The 18,390-nt window shown below is 48.3% G+C and overlaps 2 protein-coding genes across 2 annotated transcripts in view; both read right to left on the bottom strand.

Annotated features, from left to right (window-relative positions):
* On the bottom strand, positions 1-3,638 carry LYVE1 (lymphatic vessel endothelial hyaluronan receptor 1). The gene is made up of 6 exons (XM_053449628.1): positions 3,462-3,638; positions 2,665-2,836; positions 1,900-2,039; positions 1,492-1,773; positions 982-1,060; positions 1-743 (listed from the first exon to the last, which is right to left on the bottom strand). The coding sequence occupies exons 1-6, from the start codon at positions 3,625-3,627 to the stop codon at positions 554-556; spliced, it is 1,029 nt and encodes a 342-aa protein (XP_053305603.1). The 5' UTR covers positions 3,628-3,638; the 3' UTR covers positions 1-553.
* Positions 3,639-6,137: 2,499 nt separating this feature from the next.
* The window catches only part of IRAG1 (inositol 1,4,5-triphosphate receptor associated 1), a 28,784-nt gene continuing 16,531 nt past the window's right edge, over positions 6,138-18,390 (bottom strand). Inside the window, exons 3-20 of the mRNA XM_053449632.1 lie at positions 18,124-18,230; positions 17,333-17,409; positions 16,301-16,474; positions 15,698-15,775; positions 15,550-15,599; positions 14,703-15,242; positions 13,109-13,187; positions 11,144-11,261; positions 10,583-10,613; positions 10,292-10,432; positions 10,055-10,186; positions 9,822-9,963; positions 9,449-9,498; positions 8,898-9,005; positions 8,715-8,779; positions 6,944-7,063; positions 6,594-6,722; positions 6,138-6,446 (exon numbers count right to left, since the gene is read on the bottom strand). Of these exons, the coding sequence (XP_053305607.1) occupies positions 6,206-6,446; positions 6,594-6,722; positions 6,944-7,063; positions 8,715-8,779; positions 8,898-9,005; positions 9,449-9,498; positions 9,822-9,963; positions 10,055-10,186; positions 10,292-10,432; positions 10,583-10,613; positions 11,144-11,261; positions 13,109-13,187; positions 14,703-15,242; positions 15,550-15,599; positions 15,698-15,775; positions 16,301-16,474; positions 17,333-17,409; positions 18,124-18,230 (2,382 nt within the window). The 3' untranslated portion in view covers positions 6,138-6,205. The remainder of the gene's footprint in view (positions 6,447-6,593; positions 6,723-6,943; positions 7,064-8,714; positions 8,780-8,897; positions 9,006-9,448; positions 9,499-9,821; positions 9,964-10,054; positions 10,187-10,291; positions 10,433-10,582; positions 10,614-11,143; positions 11,262-13,108; positions 13,188-14,702; positions 15,243-15,549; positions 15,600-15,697; positions 15,776-16,300; positions 16,475-17,332; positions 17,410-18,123; positions 18,231-18,390) is intronic.

Here is an 18,390-nt window from a genome sequence, read left to right as displayed (position 1 = left end):
TCATTGCTCATTAATAAAAATACTTATTATTATTACTACATTTTTAAGCGATTTCGATTTGGATCACGTGGATTGTTTGAGTTTTCGCGTGATTTAGGGATCCATCCCCGCCTGGAGTGAGTTTGTGACATTAAACCCGTAGCCGTGGCGATATTGTAACAGGCGTTAAGACAATAATATACATTTTTATTGACAGTCTCTGTGGAGCTCGTTGCGTCTCACGGGTGCCAGAAATTCCACAGGATTTTTCTTGGAATTCCTAGGATTTAAGGACGAGCCTCATTGATTTGGTTTTTAGCCCAGTTTTTATAGAATTGTAAAAGTTCCTGACATTCTTCTTGTGTTGTAACCAAATATGTTTTGTCATAAGCAATAAAAAGCCGGAGCCTCCGATGGAGGACGAGGCAGGTTTCTGGAGGATGGAGCAGTTTGGTCGCTGACCAGCGCTTCAGTTCCACTGTTTGCCGGCACGGCCGCTTCCATCGCTCTCGTGGATGAGGCTCCTCGCCAAGTCCGTTTCACGGCTCCGTCTCCCGCCGGAGGGAAGCGCTCGCTACACCTCAGCCTCCATGCAGGTTCTTGTGGTCGTGGTGGCCGCTTGGACCTCCTCTGCGCCTTTCCCGTTGGGGGTTTGCCCGTCTGCTTTTGGGTTCTCGCTGTTTCCGTTCTCTTTGAACACTTTGGTCTCTACGGCTTCTTTCTCTTCCTCTTTCTTTTTGTCGAACAGCAAATGCGTTTTGTACCTGGAGTGCGAGACGCGGACTTGTTATGGGAATAATATTATGGGAATGATATATATATATCCAGAAATTAAAGCTAGAGGATCAGAGGCTGGAATGTAAGGAAGTTTTGCTTTACTGAGAGGGTAGTAGATAAGTGGAACAGCCTCCCAGCAGAAGTGGTAGAGGGTAATACAGTGAGGGTATTAAACATGCATGGGATAGACATACAGCTAGTATATAAAGGGAAGAAAGTACTCACTTCTTGAAGTAGCAGACGCCAAGTACAACCGACAGGAAGAAGAAGAGCAATGCCAGTGTCAGGAGGGCGGCGGGTAAGCCTGCGTTGGGGATAAAATAATTCTGTTACTTTAAACAGTTACTTCATACGCGGCCGTTATCGCCCCGCACCTGCACCGGACCCAGAAGGTTCTCCCCACGCGTGGTCCCGGGGGATCGGAGGAGTTTGGGTGATTTAATCGCTTGCTTCACCGGCACCACGGACAGCGCGGCAGGGAAGCAGGCAGGCGTTAGAGTGCGTGTGATGACCGGAGTGCCCCCTTTAATCTTCCCATAAGACACGCGTGTCAGACCCCCGGCCGCGATGGCTGCAAACGGACCAGGTGCCCCGTATTTTCTGAATATTTTATGATTTCTTACATTTATTTTGTGAATATTAACCCTTTTGTTTCTGGGGTCTGTTCTCATCTTACATCCCTCCAGGTTGGAGAAGTTAAAAAGAGTGAAGAAATCATTCTTTTTTTTCTTTTACCTCCAAAGGCATTGTTTCCATTTTTGCCCAATCCTTGGCTTTCCGGTGTGGGGGGCGCTGGCGTCAGACGGGTGGTCACGATCTCTAATAATTTGGTAAATGCCGTCACGGCGTCACTCTTTCTCGTTGTGCTTCGCAGAGGGGGTAACGTTGTCGGATTGGTTTGGGATTCTGTCCTCGCCGTCTCGTTAGATGAGCCCCGGCTGGCCGTGGCGGACTGCGGCTCTGTCGTGGGGACTGCCGTGGTGGGGAACTCTGGTTTACAAGAATTAATCCATTTATCTGGAATAGATTGAGTGGCAAGAAGAATCCGTCATGTGACTGATACAGAGCTCCCCGGCGATATTGGTGAAAACATCACAAGTTACTGATTTTTGTGCGTTTTGCTTCCTGACTCTTTGGACTCACCCGATGCATTGAAGCAGTAGGCATGGAAACTGGTCGACAGATCCGCACTCCACGTAACGACGCCGGTTTTGTTCTTGCCGCATTTCTCGTTATGCTGAATCCGTGAGATGACACCGGTTTGGTCCTTTACCCATCCATAACTGCAGGCAACATGCAGGCAACATGTCACGGTCAGGGCTACTCGTGCACCCAAAAGCGATATACAAACGGGTCGGCAGTCTATGGGGTGCTATACCAACGGGTCAGGAGTCTAAGGGGTGCTATACCAAGGGGTCAGCAGTCTGTGAGGTGCTATACCAACCGGTCAGCAGTCTATGGGGTGCTATACCAACGGGTCAACAGTCTATGGGGTGCTATACCAACGGGTCAACATTCTATGGGGTGCTATACCAACGGGTCACTGGTCTTTGGGGAGCTATACCAACGGGTCGGCAGTCTATGGGGTGCTATACCAACGGGTCGGCAGTCTATGGGGTGCTATACCAACGGGTCACTGGTCTTTGGGGAGCTATACCAACGGGTCAGGAGTCTATGGGGTGCTATACCAACGGGTCAGGAGTCTATGGGGTGCTATACCAACGGGTCACTGGTCTTTGGGGAGCTATTACCATTGGGTAGACCCTCGGATGGGGCGAGAAGCCAATGGTTTAGGAGGAGATGGCGAGTAATATGTCTATACAGCGTACAATATGCAGATATTATTATGGTAAAGCACCCATTCTACACCACGAGAGCGGCTGACGGAGAAATAACCGATGCGGTTACCTGCACGTCTCGAATCCGTAGCTGTGAGCCTTCTCCACCTCAGCCTTGCTGGCCAGTTGTAAGCCGAGCTGCTGACACACGATCTCCGCCGTCGTGTAATTAAATCTGTATTTATGATCCTTCGCCTCGGCCACAACCACCCCGGCGATCCGGCACTTTAACGGCGCCAGGTCTGTAACAGAGAAAGGGTCAGCGCCATGCGACATCCGGAGCCCGTTTACCGCTGCTTGCATTGGAAGCTCCAGCTGGCAGACATGTTTGTGGCTGTCCGGCTACGGCCCTCAACCACTGCTTGATTTAAAAAAAAAAATTCTAAAGTGCCAAAAAATCATGCAGATTTATTAACAAAAAAAGCGAATGTTCAGGTTAAATGTTTAACCCTAAAGAGGGCCACTAAATCTGCACAGGTCGGCACGTTCAAAATCATTTTATTAAATTACCTAAATTAATATTATTGAGTTTTATGAGAAGATCTTCTATTCTACACCTGGCTCCTGGACCCCATTTTCTACTAGATGCTTCACTGCACCCTGCATTTGCCCTACTTGATCACCTCTCCCTCTGGGCATTTGCCCTACATGGTTCCCTCTGGAACTCGGGCATTTGCCCTACCTGGTTACCTCTGGAACTCGGGCATTTGCCCTACCTGGTTACCTCTGGAACTCGGGCATTTGCCCTACCTGGTTACCTCTGGAACTCGGGCATTTGCCCTACCTGGTTCCCTCTGGAACTCGGGCATTTGCCCTGCTTGTTCACCAGGATCTCTGAATAATTTACGAAGAAACTGGAATACAAACCGTTTATATCAAAAGCTGATCTTTGTGCCAAAGAAATCCCGAGGAAAGTGGATAAGAGCAAAGAGATAAATCCAGCCCGAGAAGTCATCTTGGTGGGATGTGGACTCCGAGGTCCTGACCGCCGGACGCCTATGAAGACCCTGGGACCTGCGGGCTCCGCATTCATACCCCGGCTCTGCCGAGATCAGCAATGAAATCCTGAAATCAGAGTCTCGATTGATAAACTTCCCTCGGCTCCTGGCTATTGGGAAACAATGGGTGGAAACCTGTGACGTCCTCCAGCCCCTGATCCAGAAGAGGTCCTTTGGTGGAGGGCAGTCTGGAAAATTGAACTAATGCTGATCCAAGCAACGAGCCGTCAAACTGAGGAAGTAAGATAACGGTGTTTAGGACTCCGAGTTACAAACAGCTGGCAAACAGTCAAGATCTTCTTCACAGAGCTGACACCGAGTAACCATCAGGTCCCGGGTTTCTACCCCACGGGGCGACACCAGAGGCTGGACACCAGCGAGTACCTCTGTGTGCGGTTATCGGAACAATAACTGTTTCTTGGTTCACATCAGGGGAGGGCAGAAAATAATTGCCCTGGGGAGGGGGGTCAACCACATGGTCCAGTAATACACCAACAGAACACATGTGGCAGACAATGCACAAAAAGGACCCAACAGTGGTGTAAATGTAGCTTAAAGTCTCCTTTACTCTAGAGACGCTTGTGGCTGTAGGTGGAGGTGCAGATTAGAGCAGCTAAGGGGGTAATTGTCCCCTCTGTCAGTCCTGACCTGGTTTCCATCTTAATAATGATTTGTGAGAAGGATATACATGCGCAAAGTCTAATTGCCCCAGGGGCTAAGAGTAGACACTCCCCTGTACAGGTAATCACGTGTCTTTGTGCCCTATTTGATGGCTGGTTGTGTAACTGATTTATAATTATAAATAGTGATGGGAGGGGGATTTCAGTTTATGGGGAGCAGCAGAGAAAGGTCCCGCCCACGAGGAGCTCAGATGTGACAGGCGGAGCTTTAGGTGATCCCGGAAGAGGTGGCCGGGGACTCCTCTGCTTCTCACACACTTTAGAACATGACGCGGGCAGGAACTTCACGAGTTAAACACGGAAAAACACGCAACAGACGTGAAATAAGTTCTCGTTTATTTTCAAACTCAAGTATGTGGTATTTTACAGTACGATGCGGGCACCTGAAGTGCAAAACGTAACAATTTCTAAAAAACTTAAATAATCTACACAGAAAGTAGTGACTTTTCATTCCCACGTCTCAAAATACTCAGTGCTGTGCAAGACCAAACAACCTGTGCCGGATAACAGAAACGGGCAATAAATACGCCGGCGATGCCACCAGAGCAGCAACCGTCAGAAACCGGAGCAGCACCCGTCCGATGGACAATTATATGCGTCATACCTGCCAAATGTCTCAGGTTTCCAGGGAAGTCCCTAATCCTGCCATCATCCCCTGTCTGCCTACAGGTTCCAGGTTCTAGGTATTTTAAAGCTTGAGATGTAATAATTCTGTTCCGTTACCTGTTGGTTCCACGTTTAGTGATTAGAGACACAAAGTGACTCAGTGGGGGGAGGCGCGGACCCCCGGGATTATTCTTTATTATTAACGTCTAATTGGCCGCGCATGTCATTGTTGCAAGCACCAGGGATTATGGCTTGGACAGCGTTAACGGGGTCTTCTATGATCCCACCTCAGTCCTCAGTATCACAAACCCCTTGGAAGTCGCACCTAACACCGATCGGCACTCCTCGGACACATTCACCGCATCTATTCACGTAGCTCAGCTTTCATAATCTAACAGCCGCCGCCGCCGCAGCGCGAGATAACCGCACACTTCAGGAACAGGTCTTTCCGATTATTAGGACAGGAGCCGAGAGTAATTACCGCGTAATTAGCGTGCCGGGGAAACGGGTTTCTGTAATTAACCCCCCCAGCCGGAAGAATGAATGAAGCGTATAAAATAGGAAGAGAAGGAGAAAACATTTGCATAGAGACTATGAGTTGGGAAATGTTTAATAATAAATCGGGGTGCGTTTGCCTGATCACGCCTTAAATTGCAGGGTGTTTTTTTGCATCTGGCCCGAGGAACCCAAGAAGCCAAAGCCCCTGGGCAGTTATCTGACGTACAGAAGCCCCCCGTACAGTTTATTGTGGGATCTGAAGCCGACTTTCATGTTTCTGCCCATTGGCTGCCCTCCGCCAGGTGCACGCTCCATACTTTGCGCTCTTTAATCTGGCTGGCGCTGGGAGCTCCAGCCGGCCCGTACGGACGCAGACAGTTTGGGTATTCATCTATTCACCAAGGAATCTCCGATACGAATAAAAAGCCAGACTTCTGACAATTCAGTGGCAAGGAAATCTAAACTATCCGGAATGTATTTCTTCAGGTGACGCTCCAAGCCCCGGCAGCGACTCCTTATTCTTCTTATCGGAATTCAAATGATATCAAATTGCTGCGTTTACATTAAAAAAGTTTCTGTTCAAATACCAATAAAACACAAAGAATGGATGACCGTTCAGACGCGCTGACCGACGTTTGCCGTCCGCCAAGAACACCCGCGTTGCTCCGCTCTCCGGCCCATTGCCCCGCTCTCCGGCCCGTTGTCCCGCTCCCCGGCCCGTTGTCCCGCTCCCTGGCCAGTTGCCCCGCTCCCCGGCCCGTTGTCCTGCTCCCCGGCCCGTTGCCCCGGAAGTGTCCGCAGGGCCCGCCGGTAACGTTCTATTCTCTTCCTACGGCCTGCGCTGCTTTTGTTGGAGCCCCGATGTCCACCACGAGTATTTTTGGGACGCTGAACAGGTGGCTTTGCTGTCGGCTCCATCAGGGATTTCTGAACAAGATGTGAGCGAGTTGTAGACGCTCAGCATCACGGCCAGCAGGATGACCCCGGCGGCCACCAGCGAGAAGACGTTCCAATGGTTCAGTAACTTGGGGTACAGCATGTGCACGTAATCAACGCACTCGTCAATTTTACTGGAAAAACAGAGAAAAGAGACGTCACAATCACACCCCGCCGCTTCCCTAACGCAACGACGTCTCCTAAACGCCACAAAGCGTCCGCGGAGCGCTTTCTACACCGGCAACGGCCGCAAGAGAAGCGGAACTTCCCCCGACTCTCACCTCGTCCTTAACTCGGTTAACCCTTCCTCTTCCTCCTCTTCATATCCCGCAGGACCATCGCTGGGTTTCTCCTCATCTTCCTCTTTGAACTCTTGTATTACTTGGATTTTCTTTAACCCTTCCTGATACCTGGGGGGACGAGACGAATACGATAAGAACATCGGCTGTTAGGCAGCCGGGTAAATTGTTTTGTTTGGGGAATTTTTAGGTGTTTTGGCTCAAAGTATTGTTGGGATCTGGTGTTTTGGGTGGGTTTTTGCCCGTATGATGGTTCCCCCTGTGTCGGCCATGGTAATAATATATTCTGGTGTGGGATAATAACGATGTTGATACAGAGAGAAGATCCGTACCCTTTATTATACGCGTCCTCTTCTATCTTGGCTTTTATCTCGGGGTTAATCTCATCCTGGGCGCCGGGGGGCATCGATCCGGCCGCCATCTCACATTCCGCGTCCACGTTTGGTTTTCCGCTGTTTGAACGTAAAACGTAAAGCGGTTGGGATATTAAGAAAAAGAATGTCCTATCAATAACGCGGAAAATAATCTATTCTAACGAACGTGAAACTAAAAATGATGCATTCAGCCCCAAAATGTCTATTTATCCGAACAGCGAGGGCGGCGTCCGGGGATCAGCGAGGAACGAGGGCCGGAATATCGGGATTTAATCAGATAAAGGATTCCAGTGATTGTCCGCAACAAAGCATGCGGGTGTCTGCTGTGTATATTCACATATATATCTATACTGTATACACACACACACGCACACACACGCACATACACACACGCACATACACACACACACGCACACACACGCACATACACACACGCACATACACACACACACGCACACACACGCACATACACACACGCACATACACACGCACATACACGCACACACACACACATACACACACGCACATACACATGCGCACCCGTTCACACACGCACACGCACACGCACATATATACACACATACACACACACACATACACATGCGCACACACTCACACACGCACATACACACACACATACACACACACACACATACACACACACATACACACGCGCACACACACGCACACATACACACGCGCACACACATACACAAACTGGATAAACGGAGGGCGGTTATTTTTTTTACGTTTTTTAAGTGCTAAAAGACTGTTTTTGGGCTGTAATTTCATGGTTTCCATGATAGGCGTCCAAATAAAATAGGGTGTGGATCCTCGCCTGCGCTTCTCGCTGATTTAAAGGGCACGCGGCAAGCGGAAACCTGGGTGTGAAAGTGACCATGCGCAGCTCAGAACTAAAAGGGCTTTTATCCTGTTTGGATTTGCTTGATAAACACTAAAATATTGAATATCCTCGCGAACAATACGAGGAAAATGCGTGAACGTCCCTTCAAGGTCACGCTGTAGGCTTCTTTAAATAAAGGGCGTAGAGAGCACGTGCCTTGCGCATGTTGCTGGCACGGCGGGTAACATTTACAATCCATGAACAGATTCTGGGCAAACGGTGAATGAACCCCCCCCACGCCATCCGCCCCCCCCCAATCACCCAACGGTATTTTCCCAAGTTTTACAGCATCTGCCGTTTCTCGCCCCCCCCTTCATGTTCCATTCATTGTGTGATGTCAGCGAGTTTGTTTCTTGAGAGCAGAAACGATTTCCTGGGAAGATAACGGAATCTCTGGGAGTCGGAGTCACGTCTGGGAGGTCCGCTTATTTCCAGAACGGAAAGATCGGGGACTTGGGTGGGTTCTCTATTTTAAACACTCGTCTTATCTCCGCCGCGCAAAAGGGAGACTTTCACATCGCAAAAGATAACCAATCAGACTGCACTGATTTGGGCAAAACTAAAAATAACTAAAAAAAACATTTATTTTATAGATTTATATAATAATATCCTTGGTACAGAAAATACAATAAAAACTAATATCCGGCTAGAAATACGGTGAATAAAATGTGGTTTAAGTCCGTTTTTATACATTTTATATATTTTATTTATATACTGTATATGAAGATCAGCGGTTCCCGACACAATGTAACAACGCCCCTCCCAGCCCCCCCCGCCGACACACACCGCCCCTGCCGCCGCCGTTATATTAATAGCGATACTTACTTCTCTAAGAGCGGCGATAATCCCAGTGAGTTCTGTAAACTGCTTCTAGCGGCCGGCGAATCGGCCTGAACACAGAGAGACACGGAATTAAGTCGGGGGTCCTTAAAGATACGTTTTTGGGGTCTAGAAACCCGTAGAAGAGATAGGAAGGTCGCTTATACAAAGCGGAAGGAGACTACTCACTAAGGACGGCAGGGCAGGGATGGGGGACGAGGTGGGAGACTGGCCGGGAATGTTTAATAAATTAAATTTCGGAACAACGGCCACGCTGACTCGCCGGCGCGGCATGTTCTGCAAGAGAAGGAACATCAATTTTTAAGATAAAATCATTTTTTGGCACATTTATTATTATTATTATTATTATTGTTAATATTAATAAAATGTACTTATTTTTTATAAGGGGGTATTTGTTAAAGTATAAGAAAGTTGAGTCAAAGGCCAAAAGTTGGCAAAACATGAATATTAATGTCATAAAGCCCCACCCCTTTACACAGGCTGCCCGAACCAATTAGCAATTTAACAACAGGGGAGAGATAACTTCATGGGGAGGAATAATAATGCAGATCCTAGGAACAGGAAGTGTTAATCGTTTTAATCATCACGTCATCAATCATTATGTCGGCTTATTTCGTGTATTGAGCAGCGACATGATGGATTTGATACCTTTACTGTTAACCCTATACGGGCGGGTATTAAAGTACGGTTCGCGGATACGCCGGTAAATGCTCTGATACCTTGCCGATGGTTAGAGACATGGAGCGCGAGGACCTCGGTACGCCATCATCTACAATAAAGCCACATTCGGCAAATTGAGAATTAAAAACACGAATCAATATATAATATCGGTGAGAAAAAAAACCCAATATACTCATGGAGCCCCAAACACTAAAGCCTCTCCCCGTTTTACTGCCAGACGTTCTGTGACGAGAATCTATCAGAATCCCTCCTTTTCCACGAATACTTTAACCTTTGCACCGCGACCTGGGTCCACGAAGACGACTGTTTCATCAAAAATATGGAGAATTGCCCAATTTTTCCTTATTTTTGTCACTTTTTGGTCATTTCAATAAACACATTACGCTTTAATAATGGAGGGACAGAATCTACCGGATCCGCCGTAATTCCGGCTGGAATTCTGATTGGCCAGCTTCTTATACTCCATCAGCTCTGCGTGGTCCTTCTCGTACGTCCTCTTCAGGTTCTCCACGTACTGCATCATCACTTCTGTGGCCCTCGACATTCGTTTCTCCTGGGGGGGGTGGAATAAAATTGTGTTGTAATATTCAGCAGCAGGCGGGTGACACCGGGGCGGATTCCCCCGGCACGCAGCGCGTTCTCACCTGCCGAACGGCGCCCACCATTTCCGCCCGGCTCGAGAGTCTGGTGGTTAAGCGATGAAGGACAGCGATGTCCTCTAGGAGCTTCTGGAAAGTCTCTCGGTGTTCGCTGCTCTGCCATATGGAGGCCGAAGACTGCGGAAACACAAAGAGGCGTCGGGCCTTCAGAAGCGGGACCAGTAACTCTCATTACCCTCAGCCGCCAAAAACATTATCAGAATGGCTTCCGCTCGCTCTTACCATCACCGCAGCCTTAAAATTCTCCAGCTCCTTCTCGTTATTTTCCTCGGTGAGATTTCTCTCTCTCTCGGCCTGACTCAGCCGAGCTTCCAGGGTATAACTGTCATTCCGAAACGCCAGCGCCAGCTGAACAAACACGTTCTGCGGAAGAGACGGCGTACGGAATATTATAGCTGGTGTGACACGCTGGTAGTCACGTGACAGATGGAGAAGACACTGATTTGTTGGAGACTTTGTTGCCACTGCAGCAGAAAACACTCCTGTGATGTTTTTTTTATATATATTACTCACCTCTACTTCTTTCTCGGTCAGCGGCGGAGCGCTAGAATGAAGGAGAAGTCATTACTGTCTTCTGTAGAAAACTTTAACTCCATTTATAACTAAAGTCGTCAAACTCACTATTTTCCATGAAAAGACTATTTATCACAAATTTTGCCCAATTCTAGGTGATTTCTGCAAGATTGGATTAAATTTGAGACCCTAAAACCAAATGTTGTCGAATAAACAGAGTAACTGAAAATAAGTTAATGTTGCGAGGCTACGAATAACTATGATGGGGTCTTCTATGTGTCAAGAGTCTTGGAGTCCTGGGCTATTCCCAACAGTGAGATCGAGTGGCCCTTCGGCACTAAGGACCCCATCACATGCTAGAAAGCCATGATCCCGTGGGAGATCAGTATAGATCTGGGATCCACTGGGATCTGGAGACTATAAACAAGTCCACGGCCACCGGACTGAAGTCTATGCTTATATTTCGTGAAAGGAACCATTGGATCCATTGAATTGCAGGCCTTCGGAAGCCATTCTCCGGAAGGGTCAGTATAACGTCTGTCTGGAGGCATCACACCATACCTGTTGGGAAGACACTTGTGGACCCGCAGTTTGCGTAATAAGATGTCCGGGATATTGGGCATCACGTCCGAGTCTCCCTTTCCCTCGTCTTCATCCGCAGATTGGACAGGAGAAGAACCTGCAACACACGGTAATGGCGGGTTCCATATTGGTGCGGAGAGGACCTTCTCCTACAATAAGCTGCCCGGACCTCCCATGACGAGGCCAACTGGCCCTAGATCTTCTCTAATCAGCTATATATAAGCTCATTTATAATATCGCTATTAAATATTAAACAGGAACCCAAATCCAACAAAATTAGCAACATTTGAGATTCCACCGACGACAGCTACCCTAACCTACAATGTACGATGTTTGGGGAACCCTTTAATGGGTTAATGAGTAGCTATTTCACATGTGGAAATGTCACTTCCCACCCCATCCCCCCCTCGGCTCCTGACTTCAACTCTGTAGGGGACATAAAGTTTTGCCAAAAAAAATGTATGTAATTTGTTAAAACTGCTTACAAATCAAAAGATAAAATCAATTTCCTTCCTCTCTGAGAAGATGAGTTTGTGCAACGAGCCCTTTTATACAATCCCCCCCCCCCCATTAACCGGCTTATTAATGGCGGCCAAGACCCTCGCTCAACATTATACCATAAATCCTCGCCCCCCACGGTAACAATGCTTTATTCATTACTTTTTATTTCCTGCGTTAACTTTATTTAGAATTATTCACGTCATTTATCATAATCTGCCCCGCTGTCTCATTGCTTGGAATGGAACTCATTGTATCGTCTTCCAGACCAGTAATAGATGAATTCTCCCTATTTTTGGGGGGGGGATTTCTACCCATTTAAAATTATTAACGTTTGGATCGGGCAGTCAAGAGACGGCCCTCATCAGAGCAAAATGCATTGGGCAGGAAAAGGGACTGCCGGGGTATTAGCAAAAATGGCAGAGGGGCAAAAGATCAATTAGAGTGCAATAAAACAACATAAATTGGTAACAGAAGTATCCAGTACTGGATTCCTAATATCCCGTTATATAATTATTATTATTTATTATTATTATTAAATAATTAGTTTTACTGCAAGTTTTAAATCCAATATAAAATTGCGCCTGTAAAACGATTGTATTATCAGAATATATTCTATGTAATAATTATTGTATATTCGAATTATTATAAAATGCCTCTGAATAAAGGAATGAAGCACCTGACGCGTCCATGGATCTGCTCGGCGCGGCTCGGGATCTGGGAGTAATGAAGTCCCTGCCGCGTTTTAATCTTTCCGTTTGTGGCAATAAATTTAGACGGACCGCAGCAGGATGTGAATAAGGCGCTTCGCCGCTCGGTGCTGTTTTATCAGCGGCAGGCAGGCTTTTACTGATAGAGCCACACAGCTCGGGAGGGGGGGGTCGCTCATTAATAACGAGAGAGCGGGGGATCTAGCAATATTGTGAAATGCAAGTTTTGGGGGTATTTCTGTTTCGGCAGGCGGAGCAGGGTCAGAGGAGCTGTGATGGAACCGTAAGAGCGTCCCTCCATATCTCTCAGCCCGGCTCCTCTCCCAGCCCTCCCTTAAGGCGCAGGTTGTGATGTCATCTCCCGGCACCCTGAGTCTCGCATGGAGAGGTGAGAGAGGATCTCCATACTGCCCTCTGCTGGCCACCACTCACTGCACCTCCCGTCTCCTGTCGCTCCATCGGGACGCATGTGGGAGCGTCGTGTCGGGGAATCTTTGACGTCTCCTGCACGTGGCAGCCTAATCTATGCACTAACGTGGGAGAGGCCTTACATACTTTAGTGAATACGCTCCATACATGGCGTTACGGGAGGAAGACACATCCCGTTTATCTCATTTTTTCACCTTACTTAGAAGATAACGCGTAAACAATCCGCCCTTCCCTATTACTGCGTGACGCGGGGCGCCCCGCTCTCTGCCCTTTTGTTGGTGGAAACCCCGGGGGTCTCGGACTGCACCTCTTTCCTGTTCGGCGGCCTCGCTCAGATCGGGGAGTTTCTGCCCGGTGAGGTTATGACTCCGCATCAGCTTGTGTTCCTGGGGCAGAAAACACGGTCACGGTTACCGGGCTGGAACGCACGCAGGCAAAAGGAATACAACCAAGAAACATATACAACCAACGTACATATACAACCAACATACATATACAACCTAGATAATATAAGATAGAATCTAATATTATCCCAAAAACCGACACAAACAGAGACGCCAGCCCGTTCTGGGTTCATTTCAATCGTTTTCTTTCAAACAGGAAGTTACGCCGGCCGCTCCCAGGGTTTCTGCGTAAATTGGGTTTCTGACACATACATTTATTTGACATCATCGCGTGACTTTATTTCACGCACTAAACAGAACCCCCCGAAAAACTGACACTTTCTGGCAGTATTCGGAAAACCCGAAACATTTCACAGCGGAAGTTTAGCGATATTCTATATTCTGTTATATTAACAGAAAGCCGAGATTTGGGGGAAATATCATCACTAGAGCCCCGGAATGAGAACATTTCTGTGAGATATGTTACTGCTCAGGAGTTATTATTTATTGTTTTATATAGCGCCACCATATTCCGCAGCGCTGCACAATGGGGTTCCTATATAACACTATAACGTGTATAGTGTGTGGGGGTCCCGTACCGCACGCGGGGCGATATTTTCACACCCGTCAGCGCAGAGATTTATGTGCCTTTGGACGCCCGATGTTGAGTAATGGCACCAGGGTGTTGCTATCAATTCAGGAAGGAAAAGCTCTGGGAAAAAATGTTGCGGCGGAGAGATTCCCGAGCAGCCCTCTATCTGACACACCAATTAATCAGCGTGTTCCTGTTTACAGGTCACGCGTGATACTCGGATGCCCAGGGCTCAGTAAATCGCGTGTCCGTTGGGGGGCCGTCCGTCCGTCCCGCGGGCTCCGTAACTCACAAATAGCGTATTTGGGTTTAATCGAAACAGACTGAGGAAATAGTACGAAAGTAACGGATTAGGGAAACGCTAGAAATTCATTAAAATAATCGGGAAATTCCTTTTCGCTTTTTCCAAAGCATGGAAGTTTAGGTGTCATAGCAACGCGGGAGTCTTTCTGGGGTAAATTAGATGCGGATTGGTTACAGGGAAATTTGGCGCCACCTTGTGGGGGCAGCAGGCAGGACGCTCCACGCCGTATAATATTTATAAAGGAGAGGATTTACACCGGGGTCTCGGGGGTTCACGTGGGATCGGGGTTCTTGGCGGGGTAAATGTTTGAAGGGGTCGGGGTAAATTTTTTAAACGTTACCTCAGTCAGTACAGAATTGGGGTTCTTGGCGGGGTAAATGTTTGAAGGGGTCGGGGTAAATGTTTAAAGCGTTACCTCAGTCAGTACAGAATCGGGTTCTTGGCGGGGTAAATGTTTGAAGGGGTCGGGGTAAACGTTTAAAGTGTTACCTCAGTCAGTACAGAATCGGGGTTCTTGGCGGGGTAAATGTTTAAAGCGTTACCTCATTCAGTCAGTACAGAATGGGGGTTCTTGGCGGGGTAAATGTTTGAAGGGGGTCGGGGTAAATGTTTAAAGCGTTACCTCTCTCAGCTTGGTGAGCTTCTGCAGGCGAACCGGCTGGATGTGGAAGTCCTTCAGGTCTGCAAACTTCGCCGTCTTACCGCTGCATTTGTCTTGTGAATGGAGAAGGTCTTTTTCTGGCGAATCTAAACCTGCTTTGTCTTTGTTCCCGGGGCCCAAACTGTCCCAGGACAGGGCTCTCAATAAAGGGGGTCGGTTCCCGGGCGCTTGGGGCAGAACTCTGGAGGCAGGCGAGTCCTGCGGGGATCCCAAAGTCGAGGTCTGCGCGGCGCCCCCCTGGACCAAGTCACTTTCCCGCTGTTTCTTCAGAAGCGACTTCCCAATTTCATTGTCGGGACTCTTACTGAGAGATGTTTGGCCTTTTTCCGCCCCTCCGGCTTTGTACGCGCCGGCCATGTTCTTTAAGGGGTCAAAGTTCTCCTTATGCTCGGAAAGCGTCTCTTTGGAGGTTACAAAGACTGGGGAGCGAGGGGTCAGTCTTCCCTGAGATATCTTCCTCTGATCATTCTGCTTTCTGTCCGCCAGTCCCTTTGTGACGTTCTACGAACAGAAAGAGAGATATCATATTGTGCCACGGCAGGGTTAGGGTTAACACCTTAGGGTTAATACCGTTACTCCAAAACTTACGAATGTAATATTAAAAATGTACATATTTTTTAATATCTGCACAAAAAAATCTGATTTCCCCTTATTCTGCTAACCGCCAGCCAGCCGGGAATAATGTAATTAAAACAAAGTGTTGGTTTAACGCAAAGTGTCCCCGACGCAGCTTTATTAGAATCACGAGGCTGTAAGTTTCGTAACTTTCTGATTCTTGTTGTATATTAAGGGAATTTCAGACATTTACCTGCAATATGGCTGCCGCCCCGAGGAGCGCAGGGGGATACGGGTCAGAACCTGTGATAAAAAGTGTCATTTTCAGAACATTGATTTTTGGTAGCTGTATCGTAGCGCTGGAGCGGTATCACTCGTGAAGTAGGAAGGATGAGGATTACCTGGCGGCGGCGGGAAGGAGAATGAATTACTCGGTGATGGCACCGGGGAAAGCTTGGGGCTCAGCGCCGGAGACACCCCTGATAGGGAGACAAGGAGAAGACGTGAGATCTCAGGAGGTCGGGACGCAGCAGATGCGAGGATGCACGGGTGGATATGATGGCTCCGTCTCCTCTGGAAACCCCTCCACATGCGCTGCTGGCACATGCGCTGGTGGGTATATGACACATGCAACGCACCTCAACTAACCAGATTCCCGTTGCAGGTCCCAGCATGCTAACATGTGCAAAACAAGCGCTTGCGACTTTAGATTTTGCGAGTTATGGGTGAGGGTATGAGACACTAAATCTTGCAAGTTACAGGTGAGGGTGTGCAATGGCATGAGCAGTATTTATTATTTTGTGTGAGTGTTTGTGTATCGGGTATATAAACAGTGGGGGGAGGTACGGGGGCACCTGAGGATATATAAACAGTGGGGTGGTATGGGGGCACCTGGGGATATATAAACAGTGGGGGGGGTATGGGGGCACCTGGGGATATATAAACAGTGGGGGGGTATGGGGGCACCAGGGGAAATATAAACAATGTGGGGGGGTACGGAGTACCTGTCGGGGAGTCTGTGAGGCTGCATCTGGATCTTCTACCTCTCCGGGTCAGAAAACGCTCACTCACTTTCTTTGCTTCTTCCAATAGTTCGAGGTTCTTCTGTTTGTCCTCCTCGGAGATCCTGACGTCAGGTAAGTTGTCGTTTACGAGGTCAATCACCTGCCCGTTAGTGGCTGCAGGGGAAACGACACCAAATGGACGTCAGAACCATGAATAATACCGCTGGTTGGGTCCGTGGGCTGAGGTGTAGGGTGTCCCTGGTTCCTACGTTACAGCGCATGTCAAATGCACATCCATGTGTTTGGCAGGGCTGACCCATGAAGACCACCTGGGTCACCTGGTTTCTGCAATGGACCCTCACAAGCCTTCAAAAACTTTGGCTGATTTTCAGATCTTATGAAATGTAAATCTCTGACTTTAATAACCCGGAACCCCCTTGATACTATTTGCTAGAACAGTTCCTCGGAATGACGTTAAGCCCCTGAAGAAGACATGGCTTGGACAGCCCTAATCTTCTCTCCGGCCGATGCGCGTTTCCCTAACCAGCGGCGGATTCCTCTTTAGAACCTCCGGCTCAGAGTTTTTATTGGGTATTAAAGCGCAGGGTATTTCTCCCTTTAAACGCGGCGGTGTTTTGGAGAGCGGGACGGATTTGGGTAAACGCGGTTAAGTGGCGTCCATCCTCACACGGAGAGTTCCACGCTGTACAGACGATCTCGGAATGCGTCGGATGTCCTGGCAACGGGTGCGGATTTTCAGTGAGTTCCTGGGATCCGGGGTAAAACTATCCCCCCCCCACTCCCCCAGCTCGGTGCCACCTGCGAGGCTCGGGGGTTGGAAACTTGGTGTTCTGAGAACTTTTGGTTTGTATGAAATATTCCAGAGTTAAATAAAACTTTTAGGAAACATCAATAAAACATTATATTAGGTTAAATAGAAGAAAAAAAGTGTTATAAAAATAAACATTTTCTTTATAATGTAACCATATTAAGAAACAATAAAGCGCCAATAATGCATTAACGACATCTTACCGACAGATATCAAGGAGCCGGCCGAAGAGAGAGAGGAGCGCGAGTGACGATGGACTCTCAGAGAGGGGCTGTGCGGCCTGGACGGGAGGGTGAAAAACATTTTGTTAATTATTTGGATATTTGACCCTTTTTGGGCATCTGGTCACATGTCCCCCCCCCCAGTTTTCCAAACTGATCCCAAGGGGGGAAGGGTTTTTCGAGAGCCCTTGTAGCTGAATGAAGTCGAATCGCCTTTGCTTTGCACGGCTCCGCGGGGGAGTGGCTGAGAGCGCAGGGTTATTACATCATAGACTAGCAGTTACCACGAATGTCAGCTCCGGCAGGGGAGCAGCGGAAGCCAACGGACTGCTCGTTCCGTGTTTCATATAAAACTGAGATTTCTCCCCATTTTGTATATTTCTATTGATACTAATGACAGTAACAAAAATCATCAGTGAGATTGCCCCAGGGGGTTAATCGGGGGCACCCCGCAGTTCTCTATCACCATCTATTCTGCCCCACAGGAGGCATCCTCTGAAAGCACCCCCAGGTACAGGGGAAGGCAGTTGCTTCGGTATTAAAATTTGATATTTTTTGCATCATCTGCACCCATTTCAGAGAGAATTTACTACTTAACCCCTCGTGCACTAAAACCCCCGACTTGTGCCGGGAAGCGAGGCAGAGAAGTGGGTTTTTATGTCCCTGTTGCAGTATACAGAGGTTGGCTTATAAGCTGAGGTTTCTGTCTCTCCCCCCGAAATGATTGCCGATCCCCCCGTTCTCCCTGCCAGAGAAGCCGTTGCCGCTCTTACCGTCTCTTTTCAAGGCAGTTTTTCTCGGGGGTGTCATTGAGGGACTGCTGACATTCCGGGAGGATGATGGCAGGTGTCACGCACGTCCTCCCCGCTGCAGCCGGATCCTAAAATACATGATAAGTGATTGCGCAGCCCCGGAGTGACTGTACATTTCTCTGCATTATTAACGGGGTGGATTAATGATCGGATGGCGCGGGGGAAGCTGCAGCGGATCCCTGCTCCCTGCATCTCGTAGTAGATCCGCTCTGTATATTTGGTTCATGC

This window comes from Spea bombifrons, chromosome 10 (assembly GCF_027358695.1).
Source record: "Spea bombifrons isolate aSpeBom1 chromosome 10, aSpeBom1.2.pri, whole genome shotgun sequence".
Classification (NCBI taxonomy): domain Eukaryota; kingdom Metazoa; phylum Chordata; class Amphibia; order Anura; family Pelobatidae; genus Spea; species Spea bombifrons.
The sequence above is the reverse complement of the archived record's forward strand: the minus strand, read 5'-3'. Positions and strand labels throughout refer to the sequence as shown.

Coding starts and splice junctions, on each gene's coding strand:
- LYVE1 (XM_053449628.1), bottom strand. CDS start 3,627: ATGAATGCGGAGCCCGCAGGTCCCAGGGTCTTCATAGGCGTCCGGCGG. Junction 2,040..2,664: donor TACGGATTCGAGACGTGCAG/GTAACCGCATCG, acceptor TGTTGCCTGCAG/TTATGGATGGGTAAAGGACC. Junction 744..981: donor GGCGTCTGCTACTTCAAGAA/GTGAGTACTTTC, acceptor CTCGCACTCCAG/GTACAAAACGCATTTGCTGT.